We start from the raw sequence: 18030 nt of genomic DNA on the forward strand, positions 1-18030 counted from the left end.
AAATGGAAGAAGTTGGATGACAAGGATGACAGTCAATCTCCCTCGGTCTGGGGCTCAATGCAAGATCTCACCTCGTGGGGCATCAATGATCATGAGGAAGGTGAGGGATCAGCCCAGAACTACACAGCTGGACCTGGTCAATGACCTGAAGAGAGCTGGGACCACAGTCTCAAAGAAAACCATTGTAAGGTCCCCCTGCTCAAGCCAGGGCATGTTCAGGACCATCTGAAGTTTGCCAATGACCATCTGGATGATCCAGAGGAGGAATGGGAGAAGGTCATGTGGTCTGATGAGACATAAACAGAGCTTTTTGGTCTAAACTCCACTCGCCGTGTTTGGAGGAAGAAGAAGGATTACAATCCCAAGAACACCATCCCTACTGTGAAGCAAGCAGGTGGAAACATCATTTTTGGGGATGCTTTTCAGCAAAGGGGACAGGACGACTGCACCGTATTGAGGGGAAGATGGATGGGGCCATGTATTGCGAGATCTTGGCCAACAACCTCCTTCCCTCAGTAAGAGCATTGAAGATGGGTCGTGGCTGGGTCTTCCAGCATTCCAACGACCCGAAACACACAGCCAGGGCAACTAAGGAGTGGCTCCGTAAGAAGCATCTCAAGCTCCTGGAGTGGCCTAGCCAGTCTCCAGACCTGAACCCAATAGAAAATCTTTGGAGGGAGCTGAAAGTCCATATTGCCCAGCAAAAGCCCCAAAACACAGTATTAAGAGCTAAAGGTAAGCAGACTTTTGAACAGGAGTCAGTTCATTTTTTACTTTGCTGACATGTTTTGTTTTATGATTGTGCCATTCTATTATGACCTACAGTTGAATGTGAATTCCATAAGAAATAAAAGACGTGTTTTGCCTGCTCACACATGTTTTATTTTCAAATGGTACATATATTACCAATTCTCCAAGGGTATGCAAACTTTTGAGCACAACTGTACAGTGAGGGAAAAAAGTACTTGATCTTCTGCTGATTTTGTACATTTGCCCACTGTCAAAGAAATGATCAGTCTATAATTTTAATGGTAGGTTTATTTGAACAGTGAGAGAAAGAATAAGAACCAAAAAAATCCTGAAAAACTAATCTCAGCTTGAGTGCATACATTTTGGCAATGGATCTACCAAATTAATATTTAGAGTTTTTAAAGAGGATTATTTCCAATAATGAAAACTTTTGTAAGCTCAATGTTGTAGCTAATTAATGGTCATTTTATTATGTGAAACTATACTTTTCTAAAATTATGTATTTTAAAGAAACATTACACCTCTAATAGCCATATCATATTTTTTCTGTTTTGTATTAACTGGGGAGCTTCTGTCAGTTTTAATACATTTTGTGTTTGTGTCTTTGTCATCTGCTGTAGCCCTGAACAGTTCCCAAAACATCTCTAAGATGATTTCCACGGCCATAAAAACCATGTTGAAGGAGGTGGATAGTGAGGGATGCCTGATACCAGTTTCCAGTCTGAATAACAACTCAGACAAACTGAATGTCCTCTCAGTTATTGTCAAGATCAGGCCCAGAAAGGATTGGTTCTGGAAGAAACCCAAATACCAATTCCATGGCTTTACCCTCAGTGATGTGCTGGAACCTGGAGTTCCCGAAGACACACCATTAAGCCCAAGTAAGCACCAAAACCGACCCTTGTATTCTATTTGTATTAAAAACACTCTAGTTTGATGTTTCTCTGCTTTCTGACAGTTGGATATTATTCATGCTACTAAAACCTGTTGGCATGGAGTTTAATTGTTGTAGACTCAGTGACGCCTAGATTCAAAATGCACAAGTTCTGGCAATTTCTGTGAATGTAGTTACCTTTCTAACCATGCTCCTAAATGTGACTTTTTTCTGTTCATCTTTACCAAGGGGTCCACCAATGGGGTATGTGTAATTGTTATACATTTGTGATATAATGATAATACTTAACTTTCCCCCAGAATGCACTTACATTGGGAATTACGAAGCGGTTGTTGGTGACAAAATGAATGCAGACACAACGGTGGATGGGTTGGTTGCCGGTTTAAATCTTAACCTGGACATGGACTGCTCTTACAACGCTTCATTTGGAAGACTGAAGAAAGAGGAAGTTGAGGTGACGAAGTTATTGAACCATTTGAAAGACAAGTGAGTTGCCCCATACTATACACATATTAAATACAACGATTAAAATTCCTAAATTACATTGGCTTTCAGACATGGCAGTTTGCAGATTATTTTTTTTTTTTAATAAATGTGTTGTTATTTATCTAGTGTGGGGAAAATGCCTTGTAATGCTGTTTTAGTAAATACACAACAATCAAACCATAACAGACTAACTTTGAGATGCTGATTTTCTGATCGCTTAATGTGTCACTATTTGATAACACAAATGTTGACTCTAGGTATAGTTTGGAAGCTGACTATTGTCCTACCAGTTTGTTCTCTTTGGTTTCTAGCTACCATACGATATTTGTCACTAAAACCTGTCACCAGCATAGGTATGGGTGTAGTCTGACACTCCTGCTATAAATATTATCCTTAGTAAATGTATACACTTTTTTAGAGTCTGATTGAAACCCATGAGATAAAAAGAACACAACTTTGACTACCTGTCAGCTCCCAACTTGTTGTTTTTGCAATGTTGTTAATGTCCACAACACTGATTATAAACGGAGTGGACTGATCAACAAATGATTGACGCACAAATAAGTTACAGTGGGGCAAAAACGTTTTTAGTCAGCCACCAATTGTGCAAATTCTTCCACTTCAACTATGAGAGAAAATGAGAAAAAAATATCCAGAAAATCACATTTTAGGATTTTTAATGAATTTATTGGTAAATTATGGTAGAAAATAAGTATTTGGTCAATAACAAAAGTTTATCTCAATACTTTGTTATATACGGATTGAGGGAGATTATCAGTGGTCTTGTATGTCTTCCATTTTCTTATTATTGTTCCCACAGTTGATTTCTTCACACCAAGCTGCATACCTATTGCAGATTCAGTCTTCCCAGCCTGGTGCAGGTCTACAATTTTGTTTCTGGTGTCCTTTGACAGCTCTTTGGTCTTGGCCATAGTGGAGTTTGGAGTGTGACTGTTTGAGGTTGTGGAAAGGTGTATTTTATACTGATAACAAGTTCAAACAGGTGCCATTAATACAGGTAATGAGTGGAGGACAGAGGAGCCTCTTAAAGAAGAAGTTACAGGTCTGTGAGAGCTAGAAATCTTGCTTGTTTGTAAGTGACCAAATATTTCTTTTACAGAGGAATTTACCAATAAATTCATTAAGAATCCTACAATGTGATTTTCTGGATTTATTTTCTCATTTTATCTCTCAGCTGAAGTGTACCTATGATGAGAATTACAGGCCTCTCGCATCTTTTTAAGTGGGTGAATTTGCACAATTGGTGGCTGACTAAATACTTTTTTGCCCCACTGGAATTTATCCTTGGTTCCATAACTACCCAGCCTAATGCATAGAAAAGTGTAACTACATCAGAGTGAATTGAGGTGTGTGTCCATTATTAAATTATAATTGGATAAGTCTCAACCCTTATGAGGTAATACTGGTGGACTTACAGCCCTAATCCAAACCAACTATTTACCTCAGATTAGATAGGTCTCTACCAACTCTGCACACCTAGATTTTGCATTATTATTCTTTACAAAAGGTTTCAGGCTCTGTCAAGTTCCTTAGGGAGAGCCACTGGACAGCAATCTTCAAGTCACAAACTGCCACAAACTGTCAATTAGGTTGGGGTTCTGATTGGGCCAGCCCACTGCAGGTTGTTTTAATGTTCCATAAATGTTTATGTTAACCCTGAAACATTTTCAATAGGGAATGTACTTATACAGTCCATAGTTTGTCAGTTATTTGGGTCTCTCATACAGACTTCTGGACATGAACCACCCTTGGATCCGGCAGGCCTGTGCGAAGCCCAGAGCAGTTTTATGCATCTTGAAAGAGAGGATTATGACAACAGACGCTTGCCACTTCAACTTCAATGTTAAGAAAAGCGGCGATATAGGAGCCAAACAGTGCATCCCATCAAACCCAAGCACCGCTGTGAAGGTGGGAGTAAAGATTGTGTTCTACTAAAGCAGACCTGAGCAATAAGTCCTACAGGACAGATCAGGCATGATTACTTTATTTCTAAGTAAGAGGATAATGTTTTTATTCATTCACATGTTACTATTTTACTTGTTTAATATAATATAATGTTTATTATAATTTATCATCAACTAAAAAGATGGGTTTAGTTTTGTGTATATTGTTGTAGCTTCCATTGTATATTTATCCCCAATACATTTTATTTTTAAAATGTAATTATCACAGATATTCTATTAAGTTTTTTACAGTGTTTTGTAAGGCCATTGTGTTTCATTGTATTGAACCATTTAAATAGCCTATACAGTTAGGTGTACATTATATTTTAATGAGAACTAATTCTTTTTTGATGTGATACCTAAAATATAATTTGTGTAAGTGGTGCAACAACTCTTTTTAAAAGTGTTGTAGGACGGCATTGTTAGGAATCAATGTCATTTGCAGTACATGTTGGTGCGCAACAACGATGGCATTTTTATGTTTACATTTTTTCCAGAGGACAACTGCAACAAACAATGGGTCCCTTATCCCTTTCTGTAGTGATTTAAGATATGCTGGGATGTTTTTGCAAGAATGCTTGGAAAATGACCAAAATGATGCATGTTTTGTCTTACATGGAGAGTGATTACTTATGTGATTCTTTAACAGAGAAACTATGCATGCCTGCACATGCATGAGGCTTCCAAACAACTTCTCAATATGAACAGAGCAAAAGCAAAATACCTGATTTCCAAACCTATATATCAGAATTAGAATCCGAAAGAGTTTTATTGCCAAGTAAGTTTCACAAAAAACAAGGAATTTGTTCTGGCCATTGGTACAACACTTAATACAACACAGGGAAGTAAAAGCAAATAGGAACAGTAAACTGAGCATAAAAATAGTAGACTGTGCTATTAATACACTACAAAAAATAACTAAAAAGTATATGCAAGGTGCAAGCTTTTGTCCAGTTGAGGCTTGTGTGTGTATGTGGGGAGGGGTAATAGATTTGTCCAGTTGAAGGTTGTGTGTGTATGTGGGGAGGGGTAATAGATTTGTCCAGTTGAGGGTTGTGTGTGTATGTGGGGAGGGGTAATAGATTTGTCCAGTTGAGGGTTGTGTGTGTATGTGGGGAGGGGTAATATATTTGTCCAGGTGAGGGTTGTGTGTATGTGGGGAGGGGTAATATATTTGTCCAGTTGAGGGTTGTGTGTATGTGGGGAGGGGTTATAGATGTGTCCAGTTGAGGGTTGTGTGTGTATGTGGGGAGGGGTAATATATTTGTCCAGGTGAGGGTTGTGTGTATGTGGGGAGGGGTAATAGATTTGTCCAGGTGAGGGTTGTGTGTATGTGGGGAGGGGTTATAGATGTGTCCAGTTGAGGGTTGTGTGTGTATGTGGGGAGGGGTAATATATTTGTCCAGGTGAGGGTTGTGTGTATGTGGGGAGGGGTTATAGATGTGTCCAGTTGAGGGTTGTGTGTGTATGTGGGGAGCGGGCTACAGTCAATTTGGTTCCTGGGGCATGTTCATGAGGCCTACTGCTGTAGGAAAGAAACTGTTCTTGTAGCGGAAGGTTTTGGTCCTAATAGACCTCAGCCTTCTGCCAGAGGGGAACCCACTGAATAGTCCATCTCCGGGGTGAGGGGGGATCCGCCCCAAACTTTGTGGCTCACCTCTGCATCCTGCAGGTGTGCAGGTCATGTAGAGATGGCAGATTGCAGACAATCACCCTCTCTGCAGAGCGGATGATGCCCTTGTCTTCGGCAGTGGCTGCAGCGTAGGGTAGAAATGCGCCATCATAGATGTCGGCAGGTTGAACTTTTTCAACTGTCGCGGGAAGTACATCCTCTGCCATGCTTTTTTTGTAAGAGAGGTGATGTTCAGCTCTCACTTGAGGTCCTGGGCGATGGTGGTGACCAGAAAGTGAAAGGACTCCACAGAGCTGAATGGGGTGCCACACAGGGCGATGGGGGGAAAGGTTTCAAATCTTGGGTTTCTCCTGAAGTCCATTATCATCTCCACAGTCTTTAGGGCGTTGAGCTCCAAGCTGTTCTGAATACACCAGGACAACCAGCTTCAGGTGGACGAGTCTAGCTGCAATCCACCTGTAGCTGGACTCGTCTCCATCAAAAATAAGTCAGATGAGGGTGGTGTCATCCGCAAACTTCAGGAGCTTGACAGAGTGGTGACTGGAGGTGCAGCTGTTGGTGTACAGGGAGAAGAGTAGGGGTGACAGGACACAGCCTTGATGGGAGCCGGTGCTGATGGTCAGGGGCTCGGATAGGTGCTTCCCCAGCCTCATGTGCTGCTTCCTGTTGGACAGGAAGGCTGTGATCCACCTGAATGTGGACTCGGGCACTGCCAGTTAGGAGAACTGATCCTGAAGCAAAGCGGAAATTATGGTGTTGAATGCAGAACAGGACCTTGGCGTAGTTTCCGGGGGAGTCCTGATGATGGAGGAAGAAGTGGAGAAACATGTTGACCGAGTCGTCCACAGACCTGTTGGCTCTGTAGGTAAACTGCTGTGGGTCTTGTAGAGGGTCGGTGATGGTCTTGAGGTGGGACAGCACAAGGTGCTTAAATGACTTCATAACCACAGAGGTCAGGGCGACGGGTCTGTAGTCATTAAGTCCTGTGATTCTTGGCTTCTTGGGGACTGGGTGATGATGGACGACTTGAAACTTGTCTCCAGTGAAGGTGCTGGCACAGTGCTTCAGTTGGAGTGAAAGGACAACCTTCAGTTGTTTTCTCTCATTCACTTAGATTATTGTTTTATTACTGTTATCCCACTTAACATACATTATACCTAGTACTCTATTTGCCTTAATTGCACATTTAGTATTGCCATTTCCACTGCATTTGCCTTCGTTGCACATCTGCACATTCCACCTGTAATATACGTACACTTAATACTTAAATACCTGTACATTTTCTGCCCTCTTTGCACTTCTGGTTAGATGCTTACTGCATTTCGTTGTACTGTACTCGTGCTGTTCAGTGACAATAAAGTTGAATTTTATCTAATCTAAAAACTCCCAGGCATTGATGATCACACCAGAGGACGGCACAAACAATAGTGTAAGGGTCCTGACAATAAATCTATTACTTATGCTCTGTTCTAATGCATAGCAGACATGTATTACCGTGTAGGAGCAGTACCTCAAATCTTCAACCATGCAGGACTTATTGGACATAATGGACATAATGGTCCTACTGTACATAATGGACATACATGACATTTAGGACATTATGCACATGCAGGATATATAGGAAATAAAGGAAATACTGGACATATACTGGCCACAAAGTCATGGTTGAATTACTTTCATAACCTTTTGAAAATTCCCTTATTTTAGAAATAAATCATTGCCTCTGCTAAGATTTCTGGAAAACCTGGGAACATCAACAAAATTTTGCCACACCTTCACATGGCAGTTGCCAACAAAGAAAGGATATGTTTTGAGCAAGATGGATTTGTGATTTACCTTGTAACAATAATATCAGTAGCAAGTGCAAAATATTTTTTAACTACTTTTTTTTTTTTTAAATGTATGTGATTGATGTTTGTTTAGCTAAAATGTATTAATCAATCATTATAGATGCAAAAAGAATAATAAAATAATTCAATATTATTGGAATTATTTTATTATTCCACAGTGGGAAAATCTTTGTTTCAAACTTGAAAAAAATAATTTGTGTTTTACAGTGTACATTATATGGCACGGTTGCACAAGATGGTCTGCCAACCTTCCCTTACAAATTGTATATTCTCTTTACAGACATCTATGCATCAGAAAGTCCGTAAGCAGATAGACAAAAAAGTGGATCTGGAGATTCCTCCAAATACTGTCGTTGCCTTTGGTGTGTTTGAACTCAAGATCCGATGCAATGGAAAGTTTGGTAAGGAAAAATATGGTTTATCAATTTTAATGTCCAGTATAGCTGAGAGGATTTCTGCACTTGCTTAGACAAAACAATTGTGTAATGAAAAGGTTAAATCTAGGACATTGTCAGCGATAAACAATATAACAGTAGGGCAAACTATTCCAGTGGTATAGCCTACTATATGTAGTCCTACATTTGTTCTGAACTTCTTAATTATGTTCTGTATCAAAATATGATATTCCTGTACCAAAGTTACAACAGTTTTTCATTTACAATACTTAAAGTAGGATCCTAAACAAAAAAACGGGTTATTTCTATCTTTGAGTAGAGCATGGGAATGATAATGTAATAAGTAGAGTTCCCTCAGATGTATAAGAGATGGCCTATTAGCTAATCTTGCATAGTTGACAAGGTATATGTGTTTCTCACTAATTAAAGGAGATGGTGAAATAAGAGTAATGTCCCTTATCTAACCCCAGTAGTGCAGTGGCGGTTCTAGACCATTTCAATTGGGGGGGGGCCAAGCTGGGGCCAGTTGTACTGTTAGAGGGGCCAGTTACATTAGACGTTATTGTTGTCATATCATTTTTCCTCACTGCACTGCAGGCATTAACAGGCAAAATACCATGTTTGTAGTCATTCAACTATTTATTTGCATTTCCGTTATATTTTTTACATTTGCAATACATATTCAGTATCAATCACATCAACTGTATTCTACGTTTTTTGTGTTTTTTGCAACAAGATCAGCAAATTCATCTAGATTCAAGGCCTTTGTCCACCTTGACTCAATACCTAATACACCTACCATACCATACCATCTTCTTCCGCTTATCCGGGGCCGGGTCGCGGGGGCAGCAGTCTAAGCAGGGATGCCCAGACTTCCCTCTCCCCAGACACTTCCTCCAGCTCTTCCGGGGGGACACCGAGGCGTTCCCAGGCCAGCCGGGAGACATAGTCCCTCCAGCGTGTCCTAGGTCTTCCCCGGGGTCTCCTCCCGGTGGGACGGGACCGGAACACCTTCCCAGGAAGGCGTTCCGGAGGCATCCGAAAAAGATGCCCAAGCCACCTCAGCTGACCCCTCTCGATGTGGAATACACCTAAATTGCTTAATTTGTCCTCTGAGGAAGTGAGATATGTTTTCACCAGCTTTAGTGCAGAAAAACTCTGTTCACAAAAAGCAGTACTATCAGGGATTTAAACAGCTATCTTGCACAGTTTAAAGAGCTCAAAGAAAACTTCTTTATAAGGCTCAATGAATAATGCCAGCTCTACTACGCTGGAGGGTCTCTGCATGCCACTCCGTATTTTCCTTTTTATAATTCTTCTGAACTGATGTAGTTCATGTAGTTCAATATTTGATTCATACATTCTAGCAAATGTAAACTTCTCTTTGAGAAACACATCACACATACACATTGTAGGGTTTAGAGTTTGGATGCCAGTCATTATTTCACAGTTTTTGCTAGAGAACCTTCTTTTATGCTCATTGAGCATATGATCAAAAACAGGGTAGGAAAGAGTTGTACCAAAACTGCCTTTTTCTCGTTCTGAATCTGAACTCTGACCCACTGTACTGAGTACACAGTCTACATTAAATTGAGAGCTTAGCTTTTAAATCATGTCAGAACTTTTTACACCTTTAATGTGACCTATAATGTGAACAATTCTATTGAAAAACAAACTGAAATCTTTGAGGGGGAAAAATTAAAAACTCACAATAACCTGGTTGCATAAGTGTGCACACCCTCTTATAACTGGGGATGTGGCTGTGTCCAGAATTAACCAATCATATTCAATAGAAATCATTACACTCCTGCCATCATTTAAAGTGACTCTGAACACAGAGTCAGATTTTTTTTAATATTATAGCCAGGGGTGGATATGTTACCAGACTGCCTTGAAGCTCCTCCTCTGGTCTCCCATCAGAGTTCTTGAGTATATGTTCTGCAGCGGTGGTTCCTCTTGGGATTTGCTGATATCTGCCAAAGAAAAAATAGAATTAAAAGTATCTATTTGGGTAATTTTAAACAAACCATTCTGAAATCCATCAGAAATCTATATCACAAGCCCAATAGCATGTTAAATAAGAACTAATTTAAATCACAAACCGACTCATTTCTATACACCATAACTGACTAACATTACAATCTAACATTACAATTCTGTAATGCATTTAATACAAATACAACATATTAACAATTTTACTCACCTCTATATTTTATTCTTTTTGATTGAACTATAATATTCGCACATCATTTCTTACAACTTCTGAATAGAAAAAAACGTGCAGATGCATGTGGTACGATACATAGACTGTAAAAAAAATGGACGACGCCCTTTCGCTCTTTTCCATTGGTGAAAACTGAAGCCACCAGTGTCCCGATACCGCGCTGACATCTTGGACTTGCGCCTGCGCAGATAGCGATCTTGGGACCAGTTCTGCGCAGTAGTTCTGCGCAGTAGTTCTGCGCAGTAGTTCTGCGCAGTAGTTCTGCGCAGTAGTTCTGCGCAGTAGTTCTGCGCAGTAGTTCTGCGCAGTAGTTCTGCGCAGTAGTTCTGCGCAGTAGTTCTGCGCAGTAGTTCTGCGCAGTAGCGAGCAGGAAGTAAAGCCGCAAAATCAACGGCCCCACCCCTGTGCCCCGCCCTCACTCTCCCTCGCAGAATGCGCATACCGTAATCAATCGCAAGTACAAGGACAGTACAACCTTTGCTTGTTAAACCTAGACGATATGTTATAGCCTAACTTACATCATGTTTAACCTTAATTTAGAATAGGCCTAATACAAAAATAATTGGTAACTTCTAGCTAACGATCACCTGCTAGCTATTAACATGGCTATTAACGAGGCTTGTTGTCTTTTAGCTAACCCATTACATTTATTTACTAATTAAATAGCTTATAAATTTAACTTACCAAAAAAAATTCAAAGATCGATTGGATATGCCAGATCGGTTAGCACAATGTACTGCAGAACAACCCATTATGTCCGTGTGAAATTATATCAATTATAGAAATTTAGAGATTAAATGTAAAGCTCCAATCTCCTCAGTCCTCCGAAGATCGCGAAAAAAGCCTGATCCTCGGCTCAGATAGCTGTCAATCACAGCTGTGAATCACGACATCACACCACCGTATTTAGAGCATTAAATAACTAACTAAAAACCAACTTATTTTAAAAACAAACTCTTGAATTTACATTAGCGTGATACAAACTACAGTAAATGACAGAAACCAGCTTCGGAAAAAAGATATTTGAAGGGTAATTTAATTGTTTAGTTGGTCTCGCGTCCCATTGTATAACATGGGGAGGGCGGGGTTTATGACCTATACTGGGACCACTCACCTGGGGGCGATCGAGACGTTTTGGCTTCACTTTTCAGGGCTTGTGCCTAAAGCAGTCCCTCTAGAAAATGTGTGGGTTACATTAGTGTTCCGCGTTGCCACTGTCTAATTACTGATGTAAAAAAAGAACAATAGAAAAAATGTGTTATGTAAAACTTATATCAGACTCCACATTTAGGGGGGCCACAAGGGGGTCCAAGCTTGTTGTCACAGGGGCACTGGCGCCCCTGCCCTGCCCCCCAGAACCGCTAGTGCAGTAGTGAAGTACAGTGGAGTTAGCCAAAAACCATCAGTTAACACCAGGCAAACCACAACTATAGGAAAGGGTAAGTAACAATGAACAACTATGTATTTTCCTGACGAAAAATAGTCATAACATGCTTATCTTAATGTTCAAGGCAGTTAGTTTCCCAGAAACTCTGTTAAGTTATCTATACAGCATCACAGATTCAAAGATTTGAAAATGTTTTGCTCATCAGTGCATTTAGAATGCATTCATAACCCTCAAATGTTGTTGTGCTTGTCACCATCAGGGAGGTGACCAAGAAACTAATGGCCACTTTGACAGAGCTCCAGAGTTCCTGTGTTGAGATTAGAGAACCTTCCAGAAGGACAACCATCTCTGCAGCACTTTGCAGGCATTTAAGATAAAGTGGCCAGATGGAAGGCAAATAGGCAAATAACAGTAATCAGTAACAGACAGCTTGGAGTGTGCCTGAAGGACTCTCAGACCATGAGAAACATGATTTTCAGGTCTGTTGAAACCAAGATTAAAGTACACTGCTCAAATAAATTAAGGGAACACTTAAATAATACATCTGGCTCAATGAATCTTTACTGTACACTGTAATTTTTTGAGAACAAATTGACGTAACAAGTGTACGGTCAATGGCAACCAAAATCGCCAACTGATTGAGGGCTGGAAACAAACTCACACAGAAAATAAAAGTAAGCAATTTAAATCACTGGCTTTTCCAACTAGCGTGAATGTCATCATGACAACTCATAGTGACTCAGTAGTGTGTCTGGCCCCCATGTGCCTGTATGCATTCCCGACAACATCTGGACATGCTTCTGATGAGACGATGGATGGGATCCTGGGGGATCTCCTCCCAGACCTGGATCAGGGCATCAGTGAGCTCCTGGACAGTTTATGATGCTACTTGGCGGTGGCGGATGGACCGATACATAACATTCCAGAGGTTCTCAACTGGATTCAGGTCTGGGGAATGTAAGGGACAGTCAAAAGCATCAATGCCTTCATCATCCAGGAACTGCCTACACACTCTGACCACATGAGGCTGGACGATGTCCTGCACCAGGAGGAACCCAGGGCCCACTGCACCAGTGTAAGGTCTGACGATGGGTCTGAGGATTTCATCCCGGTACCTAACAGCAGTCACGGTACCACTGGCTAGCACGTGGAAGGTCTGTGCGACCCTCCAAGGACATGCCTCCCAAGACCATCACTGACCCACTGCTAAACCGGTCAAGCTTGATGATGTTGCAGGCAGCACAATGTTCACCACAGCGTCTCCAGACTCTTTCACGTCTGTCACATGTGCTCATTGTGAACCTGCTCTCACCTATGAAGAGAACAGGGCGCCAGTATACACACACAGGTAAAATAACATATGACACATTTTAATAGTGTTCGTAACGTATGGTACATTTTAGGGAATACATAATGTGTTATATGTTTTCCGGTGCCATGGATTTACGTAAAATAGTCTACGTATTCCAATGAGACCAGCATGCAAATTTAAAGTGCCTCCAAATATCTGCCCTTTTTTCTACCCGTAAATTAGCCACAATGAACTCAATCAATCTGTTGCGGTCAGATTAGAGAAAAATCTGAGGTGATTCTGGAATAACCTGGACTGACATTTCTTTTCCACCAATAACAGCATTGCAATTCTGTTAATGCCCAAAACAAAACACTTGCTCCCTTTCCAAAATCCTCCTATCTAATTATCGTAGTAATATTCGTCACAAAGATCAATTTGTCTTGTTTCGTTTCTGTCAACCAAAATAAAAACTATTTTTTCTGGATCTATTTATATCGTCTTGTCGAGAGCAATTGAAAAATAGGTATTTAACAAATATTTTCTTCACTATTCTTGTTGATTCAACATGATGACGAGGGTAAGAAGACCTTAAACAAAGTAGTCTGCAAGCATTACTTTGCCACTGTCGGCTACTTGAGTGGAAACACTTCTAACATGATGACATCCTTCATACTGAAACCGTACTGTTACCGTGACCCACAAACCCCAGTACGAACCGAACCATGGGCCCACTGCACTGCTGCATCCCTAGTTGTAAATGATATTGCTAACGCCTTAGACAATAACGAGTGCTGTGCCACCATGTTTGTAGATTTGTCTAAAGCCTTTGACACTGTAGACCATGCGATACTTCTGAGTAAGCAGTCGTTAATAGGACTAGGACTGCATGCCTGTCGTTGATTTGATGACTATCGTAAGGAAAGAAGTCAGGCTGTTAGAGTAGACGCATCCAGTCGGAGCCACTGGAGTTGTTTAAAGGGACCCTACAAGGTTCTATACTTCACTCTCTACATAAACAAAATCGGTGATGAGATTAGAAAGAGTCAGATTAATCTATACACGGACAACACTCATGTACTCTACTGCTTTGACGGCTGATCAAGCATTACTGCAGCTGAAAATGGGTTTTTGGATACTACAGTACAAGGGTCCATTTTAAACATTTACTGGATAATTTTTGTTTCTGTGTTGCTTGTAATTGTTTGGGTACTGCAAGGTCTGTGCCATCAGGGAAATAACCTCTGTGTAAATGTAATAAGCTGCTGCTATCTTTGTGTTAACTCTGATCGTTTTACCTTAACTGATTTACATTTTTGGGTTTTACCTCACCAGATTTTTTTTTGTGTTGCCTGTAACTGTTTGTGATTCTTGAGTTTTGTGTTTTACCTAAACAGATTTTAATTTAGTTCTAGCTGTCTTTTGATTTTGTGCACTGACAAAAGTATAAAACATAAAAGAAGATATATGTTTTGATGCGTTGTAGGGGCTTGTGCATGGTCTGTAGTTCCCTGGGCTAGGGTATCTAACGTATGTAATCCTCCAGAGTGGTATGTCAGACATGCTCTGATTCTACATGACTTGTATGTAAAGCTCAAGAGTATTACATGATCAGGAGTGTTACATGTATTTGATATGTATTTTATACATGTATGCTTGGAGAACAAGTGCACTGTGTTTGTTTAGTACACCTAAGTGACAGTGCAGATCTCGCCAGGCCCAATATCTACTAAAAACCTGAGGCCACTGAGGTAATAACACCGGTGTTTGAAGCAATGTACTTTGTCTTGTGTTACCAGTGAGCGTCTTGTTCTGTTTGTTCTCTGGGTTTTTTTTCTGTTTGTTTTAGTCATTGAACCTAAACATGTATACACAGGGCCCAGCCGTAAAAGAAACCTTGGTCTCAGTCTGTGTTCCTATTTGAAATAAAGGTTTAATAATAATAAATATGCGATCACTCATGCCATCTTGGCGCCCCCAGCAGCGGCCATATCAAACCTGTAACAGCGGTCATGTTTTAGGTTTGTCTGGAGCCCAGGATGTGTTGCTGCTGTGTTTGGTAAAACCTACAGAGATCTTAATGAAATACTAAAGGGACATGCTAAAGGTAGAAACCAAGTCCAGTAAAGTAAACTGATAGTTTAAATGCCTGTGTGTGACTTAATGTTTATTATTGCTTCTCTTGCCCATCAGACCTGTGCCTCTTATCCAACAAAGGGGGCTTTGAAAAGAAGGAGTCAGATACTGGATTTGAAAATGATGCAGTTTTAGGAGGCTACGATCCCAACATCCCCTTGAATCTGAGCAACGGTAATATTACCAGTAGAGGGCAGTGTCTTCATTTATCTGTCCAGTGGTCGACCTAGTTCTCTGCATGGGATATTAAATATTTCTCTTTGGCTAATATGCAAAAACCTAGCACGCTTTTTAAATATTTTTTTATTGTAAAATATAACTACCACACTGGTGACATTGTCAACGTTTTGTCTTTTGTTTTTCTGTTAGAACTAGAGAAACTGAGTGATCACTTCCAGGTGCTGTCAGTTCTGCCGACTGAGACGCGCTCCAACCTGCTTCAGCTCCTCAGAAACACAATGAAGAACAGAGAGGAAGTCAGTGTTCTGGAGAGTGTGGTGAGTGAGATGTACAGAAACAATCATTAATATGTTGATATCACACTAACTGATGACACACATATACACACATAACATACAGACACTAAATATTAAATTGTATACTATGAACACTAAGGCTAAGTATGTCCTGCTGTTGTCATTATTATTATGAGGGTTATAATTAGCACTGTTCTTAGTGTTCTCTTCTTTCTGTCACTAATCTCATTTGTCATTATTTTGATGTTTGTTCATGTAGCATTGTGTGTGTTTTTTGTTTTGTTGTGTGCCTCATAGATTCTATTACGCAACCAATAAAAAATAGAAACTTTGTCATTGTCATCTTCAAGTATACAAACAACAGAGGATATCTGGTCTGAGATAATATTATTGCACTACAACGTGCCTCAAGTATTCACTATCATATATTAAAATCAGCAATATACAATGTACCAACGCAGACACCTCTAATGGCAGATTTATTTATTCAGGGAGACACACTGAGAATGAATTCCCAATTGCAAGTGTGCCCTGAACAAAGATGTTAAAAGAAGATTTATTTTTTAAATAGACTGACATTGAAGAACATTGAAGTATTGAGAAAGGAATTGGGGCAGTGGTTTAACAACAAATACATCTACCAACAACACCACAAGCGCTCATTTAAACTGTAAAAATGACAATGTTCTAAAGTTGGAAAACTTGCAGGTCAATCCTCTTGTCTGGGGCGTAATAACTAAAAGCAGTTCTACCTGGCTCTGATGCCAGTCTGGGTGTAGCCACCATTAAGCACTCATTGTTATTCAACCGTTATTCATGGTTTAAGTTGTATTAGTGAAGTCCCCTCTGGTGGTGGTAGTTTCATCCATAGGGCTCTGAACACAATATAAGATGTTGTCTTCTTGCATACAGAGGCCCATCCTATATCTTCATATAAGACATGATGTGACGTTAAACTTAGAGATTTAACAAAGAGGATGATGACATGCATCTTTCAATATCCAAGAACGATTTTTCTGGCAGAGGAGGTCCCAATATAGAACATTGAGTTACCCCTTGATGCATTTTAAGAGATTCATATTTTACTCCATCTGTCATTATAGTCTGAGTTCTACTGTAGAGAACCCCTACCACAACCAATTTTGCATTTATGGAGTTCACCCAGAATCTCTGTAATATTCTCAAATAAAAATTGTGCTTTCATTCCCTCTGCCTTTGTCACAGCTGAATCAGATGTGTGATGATGAGACTCCAGACCTGGGTGATCTGACAGAGTCAGAGAGGAAGACCGTCCAGGCCATAGTGGATCTTGTGGATGCTGACGACAAAGAGTTCAGATCCTCACTTCTCAGTGCCGTCCACCTCATTGTTGGCGCCATGGATGGTGAGAGAGAAAACAGTTTTCACATGATCCTCCAGTCTTGATCTTTTATCTACTGCATACGTGTTTTTTTGATTTGTTGTATGGATACTAAATTCTCAGAAATACCAGATGAGGGACTCTCAGAGTTGGAATCCTGTTGCAGTCCTCCAGTCTTAAAGGCCCTAAAGATCCTGGTTAGTTCAAACCAACTTGATTAAGCCTCCAGTCCTGAATAGTCTTTTATTGAAGTTAATAATAATGATATCTCAAAATGCTAAGATAGTTTCTCAAAATGTTTACTTACATATTTATTACTTATCTCAAGATGTATCTATTGTGTTTTATACTGTTTCCACATGGAAGGAATGTTCTTTCATAGACTTTGCCTGTTCTTGTCCTCCAGGTCCAGTGTGTGGCAGCAGGGAGTGGAGAGACCCTCTCTCTGACAGATGCAGGTCTGACTATACTGACCGAAGAGGAGGTGTATGGAAAGGCACAGAGTCTCTTTGACCTCTCTAACGTGATACTGAAGAGAGAGGAGGACACACTGAAGGCAGAGATGAAGGACCAGCCTGGATACCTTCCTCTTTTCATGAGTGTTGCTGTGAAAGGTCTGGCCTCTTTAGTGTAGAGAGAGAAAAGAGTATTTTAGGCTGGTAATCCCTAACCAGCCCCTTGCATCTATTGAGTTGCTCTGAGTGCCCTCCATTTTCACGTGTTGCTGTAGAAACTCAAATGATCACATCCAGAGATCAACTAACCCATCAACTTCAGCACACAATGATGATTTAAATGCCGAATTTCATTGTCCACTTATAAATATTAGGACAAGCATTACATTTAAATGTACAACCTTCTGTTTTTTTAGAGGAAATCAACTTTAGTAACAGTTAATACTTTTTATATAGGGCATTATTTAATCTTATATTGGTTTCAGGTTTTAAAACCTGAATAAATGTCATGTACAGTAATTACACACACCTACCTATTATTTTGTGTGAAATTGTGAAAGCTCAAAAAGAAAAATATGGGATTCCACTTCCTTAATGGAAGCTACATCATTGAACGCTCATTTGAAGGGATCACTGGAGGATGTAATCTGCCCCTACATGCTCATTCATTTACCTTACGAACATGCAAATGGTGGAGATGCATCAAGCCACAGCCCTGCAGACCCACC

At 40.3% G+C, this 18030-nt stretch overlaps 1 protein-coding gene across 1 annotated transcript; it reads left to right on the forward strand.

Annotated features, from left to right (window-relative positions):
• Positions 1-701: 701 nt before the first annotated feature.
• Positions 702-17821, forward strand: LOC105009300 (gasdermin-E-like). Its single transcript, XM_020041153.2, has 10 exons — positions 702-735; positions 1371-1631; positions 1945-2131; positions 3880-4060; positions 7859-7979; positions 15069-15185; positions 15381-15508; positions 16712-16871; positions 16971-17044; positions 17254-17821. Exons 2-10 carry the CDS (start codon positions 1400-1402, stop codon positions 17479-17481), a joined length of 1428 nt encoding a protein of 475 aa, XP_019896712.2. The 5' UTR covers positions 702-735; positions 1371-1399; the 3' UTR covers positions 17482-17821.
• Positions 17822-18030: the final 209 nt, after the last annotated feature.

The sequence above is a fragment of the Esox lucius genome, chromosome 20 (assembly GCF_011004845.1).
Source record: "Esox lucius isolate fEsoLuc1 chromosome 20, fEsoLuc1.pri, whole genome shotgun sequence".
In the NCBI taxonomy this organism is placed as follows: domain Eukaryota; kingdom Metazoa; phylum Chordata; class Actinopteri; order Esociformes; family Esocidae; genus Esox; species Esox lucius.

Excerpts from the sequence above, each read along its gene's own strand:
- LOC105009300 (XM_020041153.2), top strand. The coding sequence starts at position 1,400 with ATGATTTCCACGGCCATAAAAACCATGTTGAAGGAGGTGGATAGTGAG. Across the intron at positions 1,632-1,944 it reads AGACACACCATTAAGCCCAA|AATGCACTTACATTGGGAAT; the intron begins GTAAGCACCAAA and ends ACTTTCCCCCAG. Across the intron at positions 7,980-15,068 it reads CCGATGCAATGGAAAGTTTG|ACCTGTGCCTCTTATCCAAC; the intron begins GTAAGGAAAAAT and ends CTTGCCCATCAG.